Source organism: Etheostoma cragini, chromosome 23 (assembly GCF_013103735.1).
Source record: "Etheostoma cragini isolate CJK2018 chromosome 23, CSU_Ecrag_1.0, whole genome shotgun sequence".
Taxonomy (NCBI): Eukaryota; Metazoa; Chordata; class Actinopteri; order Perciformes; family Percidae; genus Etheostoma; species Etheostoma cragini.
The window spans coordinates 1,854,465-1,864,268 of NC_048429.1; the positions used below are offsets into that span (position 1 = coordinate 1,854,465).

The following is a 9,804-nucleotide window of genomic DNA, read 5'->3' on the forward strand; positions in this document are numbered from 1 at the left end:
ACGAGTAAAGACGTTTTTAGGGACAAATTCAAGTATCAAGTAAAAGAGCTGTAAGTTACGTTTAAGGCCCTGATAATTGGTTTCAGGGTTTTGTTGATCCGTAATAATCAGTCAGTTATTTGCTTGACTCGGTGACAAGAGTTTCTGAACCTCACAAACACACACACACACACACACACACACAGTCACATGTATTTAAGCTGTGAAGGCAATGAATTGTGACTCCAAGGCCATGCAACAGTGATTGGGGATGTCAGCATGTGAGCATGTGTTTGTTTCTTTGCAGGTAAGATCGTCATCGATGGGATCGACATCTGTAAGCTTCCTCTGCAGACACTCAGGTCGCGGCTCTCCATCATCCTCCAGGATCCCGTGTTGTTTAGTGGATCCATAAGGTACACAGACACACACTCAAACAAAGCTTCAGTATATCATCTTCAGGAAAACCCAACATCGGTGAAGTATCAGGCTTAAGATCTGGTTCTTCTTAATGGTTTTCTTCATCACCATCACGGCTAACAACTTCCTGTCTCTATTTGTATCCTCGTGTCGCCAGCCGCATCGCTGGCACAAGAATTGTAAATTGTGTTGACAGGACACTCACATAATAATAAACCCCTTATGCTTCTGCATAGCTTGACTCAAGTAATTAAACCTTTATTTAAACTCATGAGATCATTGAGGGGCGGCCAACATTTACAATGACAATGAGTAATTACAAAAACAACCAAAAAACAGCAACACAGAAAAGAATACGCCATCATAGGAAAGCTAAAAGACAATAGTACTTTAAAACTTTGTGAATTGAAGAATTGATTAATCAAGTTTGATAAATAAGTTAGGATAATATGGATACAAAAGAAAGTACAGTTATGTAAAGCAAGCACAAGTAGACGTCTTAGACTGTAAATATTAATGGACGCATCCGGTTCGGCAAAGGGCTGCAAATGAGGAAGTGCCTTAAACCTGCTTTCTATCTGAATTCCAGCAGGGGGCGACACAAGTGATCGGTTTCTGTAGAAGTCTGTGAGACGGTGACCCACTTCTCACTTGATTTATTACCTCGGGACACATTTTCATAAGGAGTTTATGGTCTCTATTGCTAGATTTAACTCTTCTGCAACACAGTAACATGTTGAATTTTGAAAAATATGGTGATTTTAAAATTTGCGATAAAGCAAGGGGCGTTTTACGGTGTGGCTATGATGTGATTGCCAGTGAAAGTGTGTAACTCATTGTGTGAGGGCTCCTCCCTCTCATTTAAAATCTTCACATCTGCAACCAGGATGGCGGCGCCCATAACGGCAAACTTAACGACGGATAGCAGATCTCCACGAACCAATGGGTGATGTCACACATACTCTGTCCACTGATTTTACAGTCAATGGTAGACAGTGCGAACGCTCATTGAGAGATTGCTTTACTGGAGACAAAGCGAAGTCAGAACTTTAGCTCTTGAAAGCAGCTGTAGCTAGGGGTCACAATGTTATAGTGTATTAGTGAACGTGAACACATATAATGACCACTTCTTTTGCCCCCTAGTCACCAAAGTAAATATCGGACATTCTGACACTAAATTGGCAATAATCAGACGGACACATCAGGAGAAAATTAACTTTGAAAATGAGGGTCTCCCTAACTGGGCCCCTAGTTTTATATAAAGGTTTGAAATTAAATGAAATGATGAACTCTCAAAATATAATAAAATCAAGTTGTGTCAAGCAAAGCCCAAACTGCAGCAACGAATGAACAAATAACTTAAAGGAAAACTTCTTTGAGCCGAAAGACATTTTTCACACGACGCAAACACAAAGTCCCAGCTGCAGGGTTAGTAGTTGAAACCACAGTGGGAACTCTAGCTCGGACCTAATCTGACTTTTGTCACAGACGTCATGGACTCAGGAGGTCGTTCTCTGCCTTCTTCTTCTTCTTCTTCTTCTTCTCCGTCACACACACTCACAACCTCTGTGTGTTTGTATTACCAGACGATACAGTGACTCTGTGTTTGTTATAAAAGACAAAGAGCATGTGCTATTTGTTTGGACAGATATGCTGCTCTAGATAATTGTGTGTGTGTGTGTGTGAGAGAGAGAAACTCTGTGTGTGTGTGTGTGTGTGTGTGTGTGTGTGTGTGTGTGTGTGTGTGTGTGTGTGTGTGTGTGTATGTGTCTCTTGGCGTTTCCACCGGCTCTTGTTTATGTGAACGTAAGCCTGGGGTGAATGGTCGACAGTAACTGTTTCACACTGTTGTCTTAGATGTTCTGACACTCGCTTTGACTCTGCCGCGCAGAATTAAGACGAGTGTAATCTTGAGAATAAACAAGGATTGAGTTAAGCGCTACATTAACAACGATAATATTAATTGTATGTTTGAGGTGGTGTGAGAATCTCGTACAGGATACATCGATGCCACAAGAAGGTTTTAACAAACGAGGGTAAAATAAGAAACACAAGCACAGATCTGCCCGGGAGTTTGTGTAAAAACAAATCACTGCTCTGTCTCGCTCATCTCTTTTTGTTTTTTTTGTTGGATATGAATGCCCTATAATATTTAATCTTTTTGTGTTATATATTTTTTATTTTCTCCTGAATTTCATTAGATCAATATTGTAAAGGGAGATATACAAATTAATAAACAGCTTTACCTGAAGTGGACTTTGTTTTAACTCCAATTCCCCCTGTAGGCTGTACAGTCCTGAACTTCTCTGATCTCACCAAACTTTTTTTCCGCCTTTTTTGGCCTTGAGTACGGTGGCCGACACGGGCAAACGCCCTGCAGCTGCTGAAAACACATGCAAATAGACAGAAAACGAGCAAATTAGGAAAACAACTTCATTTGACAACACATGTGCAGCATTCAGCAAACGCGCGGCATATACACACAACACAACCAAATAAAAAACAATGCAAGAAGAAAAGCACACAAACCACAACAACAAATGCAAAAAACAAACGGAAGTGCTCCAGGCCTCCAGAGGGAGCGCTAAGTGGAACAGCTGATCTTTGACCCCGTCAAACTTGCAAAATTGGATTTGGACACGCCCGAAACGCACCTGCTCCATGCGCTTTACGCCGTTTGCGCTTAGATTGTTAAAAAGGGCCCCAGAAGCTTTTGTATCAGCCTTTCAGTCACTGTTATTACATAATAAATATTGTTTTTATGATGACTTAGTGGCATGACACGTAAATACAAAATATCAATCAATCAAAAACACTTAATCAAACCACTACTACTACTAAAATAAGAACCATCTGTAAACGATGTCCCCTTGTTGCAGGTTTAACCTGGATCCAGAGAAGACGTGCACTGATGACCGGCTCTGGGAGGCACTAGAGATCGCTCAGTTGAAGAACATGGTGAAAGCGCTGCCCGGAGGACTAGGTACTCAAATAAATCTCAAGACCAAATTACTTTTTATTGTATTGATTTTTCACTTCGGGGATTGTTGAGATGCCGCCGGAAATTCTGCCAAATGTTGCTCTTTTTAGGTTGATGTCTGTGACCTTCTGCTTTCTTTGGTTGGTGTTCTACACTGCAGTGGATTTCTGAGGACTCTGGTTACCTGGTCCTCAGATCTCTGCAGGGTAAATCCAGACAGCTAGCTAGACTATCAGTCCAGTCTTCTTCTTCGTTTTCTGGGTTTTTATCTGCGCAACTAAATCAATGTTTCAACGTACACATGTTCCACCAAAACGAGTGCCTTCCCAAGGCTATTTAGCCTTTGACTGTCATTGGATTTACCCTGCAGAGATCTGGGGAGCAGTTAACCAATGTCCTCAGAAATCCACCGGAGTTTAAAATTACAACACAAAGAAAGCAGAAGGCATTTTCCTGCGGCACCAGAGCAAGTAGAACATTGGGGATATAGACTCAGCAACGCAAGACTAGTTTTATGTCACCAAAAGGCTGATGGATACATGGATTTGCATGAAGACTCAGATACGTCTGTTTGATTAACTGTGTGCCATTTGCAGATGCGGTTGTGACCGAAGGCGGAGAGAACTTCAGCGTCGGTCAGAGGCAGCTCTTCTGTCTGGCCCGGGCTTTTGTCAGAAAGAGCAGCATCCTCATCATGGACGAAGCCACAGCATCGATAGACATGGCCACGGTCCGTTTCTGTGTGTGTGTGTGTGTGTGTGTGTGTGTGTGTGTGTGTGTGTGTGTGTGTGTGTGTGTGTGTGTGTGTGTGTGTGTGTGTGTGTGTGTGTGTGTGTGTGTGTGTGTGTGTGTGTGTGTGTGTGTGTGTGTGTGTGTGTGTGTGTGTGTGTGTGTGTGTGTGTGTGATATCAGGTCATGTACAACGTGCACCGAAGTCTTTCCTAAATCCTTGGAAAAACACTGATGTGTATCTTTGATCTTGTATAATCTCATCCAGTTCACCAGTGTAGGGTTCCAGAGGTAATTTCATTGCGATCGCAGTATGGACTAGTTCATTATCTAAATTGCGGGTGGGAGGAGTACACATTTGAGTAACTAGTTCAAACTTTTACTCATATTCATTTATCTGCCAGCTTTAGTTAATTTCCAGACTTAAGATTGACTGTCCAAAACATACATATACTCATTTATAAGTCCATTATATGTTTTGTGCATACAATAAATTATACTATCCATCAGGATAAAAAATAGTTAAACTACAGCAGTACAAATTTACTGTTTATGCACGTATTAATGCACAAGTAATAATAATAGAGTAATATAATATATACTGAAAAATCACAACAAATGGGATAATTTTCCATTATATAGTTACTTTTACATTTTAGCTGATAATACTTACATACTTGTTCTAAGATTGCTATGTTTACTTAAGTAAAAGCATCTGAATACGTCTTCCACCACTGGTTATAGAATTAAATTTAGAAATAGAAAATACATTTCTAAGAGTAGACTTGTTCTTTCTGTGAAAAAAAAAAAAAAGTATTCTTACATTTTAAAATAAAAACCTCCAACATCCCTTTTCCTCCCTGCAGGAGAACATCTTACAGAAAGTTGTGATGACTGCATTTGCAGACCGAACAGTCGTTACAATCGCAGTAAGTCTGTCTGTCCGTCCGTCTGTCTGTCATTCTTCTGTTGATTTTGTTGTTGAAAGTCTAACCCAAGGTTTATTTGAACCGTTGGACTACATTGGGCCTATCAACAAACTGCTAGCTGCGGATCACGGTTTGTTCAGTTCTGATGGATGCAGGACTGTGGCTCCTTTCCTTGGAGCTTCATGTGCATCCATTGTGTCATATTTTCCTCGAGCATGCCTTTCCTGCACCCTTCCCCTTTTCACATTAAGTGATTTTCCTCACTGTATCTCATATAGTTCATTTGAATAGTCTTTGATGTGAAATCCTTCCTATTTGCCTTTGCCTCTTTCACTTGTTTGCTTTCCTTTTCTCCCTCTGTGACACTGTCTCGTCCTCTGGCTTTTGCTTTCTCCCACCCACTTCCTATCCTTTTCCTTCTCAACTATTTCCCTTTCTTCTCTTTTATGTCTATACTTCCTACTTTCTGTTTTTATTTGTCTTCGACATCTATTCTGCTTCATCCTCACTTCTTCTCCTCCCCCTTTTTTGATTCATCTTGTTCTGTGTTCTCACTTGTCTGCCCTTCTTCTACACTTTTTGTTTCTCTCCTATCCTCCTCTCTGCCCCCTCGGTCCTGACACCAGCACCGCGTGTCCTCCATCTTGGACGCCGAGCAGGTGTTGGTCTTCTCCTCGGGGATATTGGTGGAAAGTGACTCGGGTCCCAACTTGCTAGCGCAGGAGGATAGCCTCTTCAGTGTGTTAGTGAGGACTCACAAGTAGACCCGGATCAGCACAGACCACATTGCTCTGCCTGGTTCTTCTCTTGCTTCTGTTTTTTCCCACCTGTTCCTGAATTGTCTTCCTTTTCCTGGCTGAGTCAGAGCTGGAGTCTGGGTCTGCTGAAGCCTTTCTGCCACTGACAGCCTGGTTGGTATCAAAATCAAAACTACTGCACGCTCTTTTCATAGACGTTTGCAATTTGGCCAGACCCTGCAGTGTTGCAATCACTGTCAGTGTTATTAGGATCTAAAACAACCTTCAGTAATTTCAGGACTCAGAGCATGTGATAATTACCATTGCATCAATCCTCATGCCAGTCGTTTGGGTTAAGGTTCAAGACCACGTTATAGATTGCTGATCCTTGTCCCAGTAGTGTAAACTGAAGCTGTTTTCTCAGAGGAACTCCAGACAATGTCCGACTAATCAGGACTGGACATTGTCCGGAGTTTCCCTTTCTCACACATAGCACACAACAGGAGATTGTCCGTGTCAGATGCATTCACACTTACTGGAAATACACCGTTGGGTTTAGGCGAGGAGTGGTGCCTGCGTAGAGCGTGCAGGAGGAAGGATGCGGATTACACCTCATTCACGTAGCCCGTTTATAATGCCACAAATAGCTGCTTGTCTTGCCTGTTCCCTGAATTTGTCTGACATCTTCTGTCAGCCCTGACTGACATAAGTTACTGAATCGTGTTGTCTCTCCAGTAAGACATTTTGCACTGGCGTCTTTGTCTAAATCACCCTTTTTAGGGTGTTTGTTCTCTTCCCCTTTCGTGCAGCACAATGACCTGATCTGTTCACACATGGGCTTAATCAGACTTAACACAGACTTTGTACTAGGGAGCAGGAGAAGTCAGTTTAATGTCCGGTCCTACTGAGTCAGACATTTGCATTCACCCATATAGCTCCTCCAGGTAAAGCGGGGTTTAGAGTTCTGCGGAGGGCTCACGGAGAGCTTTCGCAGCAGCCCGCGTAAGAGGCGTGAAGTTTAGACGTGTTTGCTTCAATCTCATTAGCGGGGACGGCTAGGTGTGTGTGTCAGGGGGAGTCTGGTAGAGCAAGTGAGAGAGTGATGGCGATTAGCTTTGGAGCAATTTGCGACTGTAGACTCATAGTGAGAGAAACAAAGTGTCTTCCCTGTGCTTTCTGTCCACGGTGAGGAATCTCTAGCAGGGAAAAATAAAGCCTCTTCTTGATTTCATGTTGTTGATGGAGAAGGGGAATCAGGAAATGCATCGCCATGACATGTAGTTATATTTTTTAAGAGGTGCCCGTCAGGCTACGACGTAGGGTCTGTATCTCCACGTACCCACAGTACGTTGCCACTGCGTAGATTTTAGATGAGGTAGGTTTGGGGTTGCGGTGCATGTTTGAAAAGGGCTTTAACCTCAAATCTCATATCTCAAGTCTCATGAAGCATACAGGGCAACATCATCTACAAACATACAGAGATCCCATCCTAGCATCTGGAGAGTTCTTTGACCTCTAATTACTCTATGTCAGTCTTTATTTTAATTGCAGCATATTTAGGAGGCAGCTTCAGTAAGCACTAGCTGTGTGACACACCTTTATAACGTCTGTTTAAAAAGCACTCTCTACGAAGTCATTACATTTGATCCTTTGTTGTTTTTATTTTGGAACTGTAAAAATATGCATAGAGCTGCTGAAAACCACTAATATCCAATCAATGTACAAGGCTTTAAGATTTGAAGAATCCAATCTAAACTGTAATAAGTTTCTGGATATTCCCACTTTCCCAGAACCTAACCGGCATCGTTTGTGTTTGCAGCACCGCGTCCACACCATCCTAACCGCCGATCTGGTCATCGTGATGAAGAGAGGAAACATTTTGGAGTACGACAAACCCGAGACTCTTTTGGAGCAGGAGGACGGGATGTTTGCTTCTTTCGTCAGGGCTGACATGTAGACACGAGAAGTCAGTCAGCCGGCGCCCGTCAGCTGACAGGCCGATCAGCTGGTTGGATCTGCTTCTTCTAGTTGTTTTCTTAACGAGGCGGACAGAGCTCTGTGACACTACAACCCTCCAGTGAAGCCAATAACGTGTGTCTTTAACGAGCAACTTCTCCATGTATTTACCAGAAAAACACCATCCAGAAACACTAGTGATCACCGGATGACATACTTATTTGAGAAACTGTACTTGAATCATTCAGTCACTCAGCCATTTAAAATACTTATCTTTTTAGTAATCTTTTTTTTTTTAAATGTAGAAACACCATATATATTTTAAATGATAAACCAATTACTTAGTCTATCCATCACTTGATCCACTTATTAGAATGGGAATTAGCAGCTACACATATCTGGAGATGTTTTTATTGCAGGCGTTTTAAGGCAGTAGAAAGTGCAGAGATTAGAATAAATCACTGGATCTGCATGGACTCGGTCATTTCTACTGAAGAGTTGTTTAATGGATTTAGATTTTGCTAGTTAGGTTATTTTAAGGATCATTTCACATGGATAGAATTTCAAAAGCCTTAAATAAGTATTTGTTACATTTATTTTAAACATATGCAAAACACGTATCGGTTTTACTCTTTGTATTATGCAATAATAAGTAAGGGAGAAAATTCAAAATCCTCCTTCTTTTTTTCTTTTTTTTTAATATCTGAATGTTGGCTTTGGCCAGTTGTTCCTGTGCTCTGCGTGCATGAATGCATCGTGCAATCACTTCACAGGATTTTAATAATACCAGGGTTCAACGCTAAGGTTTTTTTTTCTCACTTGTCCGGTTCATTTTTACTGGCCCCTGAAGAAATAAAATTAAAAAAACAATTAAAAATGTCAAAAGCGTAAAAAATACCATTGAAGAAATATCGAACGATAAAGTAATTTATGATACAGTGATGCCCTAACAGACAAGTGGGTTGTTACGTTGTCACATTCATTTGCCCGGCATGGGGTTTTATTTGCACCGGGCCGTCGGACAACCCTTATTGTTGAACCCTGAATGCGATCTTTTAATTTAGAACCTGGTGTAATAGCGCTACAGTTTTTTATGTTTATTTCTGTCATAGAAGTTATACTGATAGAGACACTCAGGAAACAGTTTTTATAAACCTTGTATTGCATCTGAGTGTCCTGGTAGATGTGTAGTTCCCCGAGGCCGCGTTCAGAAGTTGCAGAAGAACTGGATGACGTCTCTAAACTACAACTTTTGGATTGTAAAATGAATTGTTGTGGCCGTTCTTCCCCTGAAAGAGTGCAACAAAGAAAGTCAACATCCACTGATTTGCTATTTTTGGAGTATGCTCTTAAAACACTTCTGCATTTGGTGACGCCCAAAGTGACACCAGACTTGACAATGTCCTCGTCCTTCTTGGAGTTTCCTACCAGGAGGTCGATCTGTCGGTCTTTTCCCAATTTTGTCATTTCCAGAACAAGATCAGCAGATGTCTTCATGCAGCAGCTAAGCTGCCACAATCAGGAGGAACATCATGAGCGTGTGCGGCCAGTCGGTGTAAAGAGGGAAGAAACGTACCAAAAAACAATCCAACATTTGCTTTTTCACACAGTCAAAATGCTTGATTTGTACTCCCTTAAGATTTGATTTAATTCAATTCAGTTTATATATGAAAAGGAGGCAGTGGAAAAGGAAAAGAAGGCAACAAGCACAAAATAGCACAAGACAAGAGACAGCACAGAAGCAACAAGATTAGATCAACTTTATTACAATGTTTTTTAAATTTATTACATTTAGAAAAAGCACAATCCAAACGGACTCTTCATCACATACAGAGTTAGCGAAGTGACTCACAAAACTCTTGATTTGAAATCATTGATCTTCAGGATAAATCAGTCTAGAGATGAACATGTCAAAGTTGGTTAGATTTGTGCATTTCTACGACTTTGCGAGCGACGACAGAGCAACGCACCGTGTCCATTTAACCAAACTTTTAAGGTTTCTTTGGGATTTTGAAATTGTTGAAACATGTTTTTTGCCACTTTTTTGTCGCCTTTTTCATTTTTATTTTTTTAC

The 9,804-nt window shown here is 41.3% G+C and overlaps 1 protein-coding gene across 1 annotated transcript in view; it reads left to right on the top strand.

Moving 5' to 3' along the window:
* abcc9 (ATP-binding cassette, sub-family C (CFTR/MRP), member 9) overlaps positions 1 to 8,023 on the top strand; it is a 63,084-nt gene extending 55,061 nt beyond the window's left edge. The window contains exons 37-41 of the mRNA XM_034864115.1: positions 287 to 395; positions 3,279 to 3,382; positions 3,976 to 4,109; positions 4,975 to 5,037; positions 7,594 to 8,023. Of these exons, the coding sequence (XP_034720006.1) occupies positions 287 to 395; positions 3,279 to 3,382; positions 3,976 to 4,109; positions 4,975 to 5,037; positions 7,594 to 7,731 (548 nt within the window). The 3' untranslated portion in view covers positions 7,732 to 8,023. The remainder of the gene's footprint in view (positions 1 to 286; positions 396 to 3,278; positions 3,383 to 3,975; positions 4,110 to 4,974; positions 5,038 to 7,593) is intronic.
* The last annotated feature ends 1,781 nt before the right edge of the window (positions 8,024 to 9,804 follow it).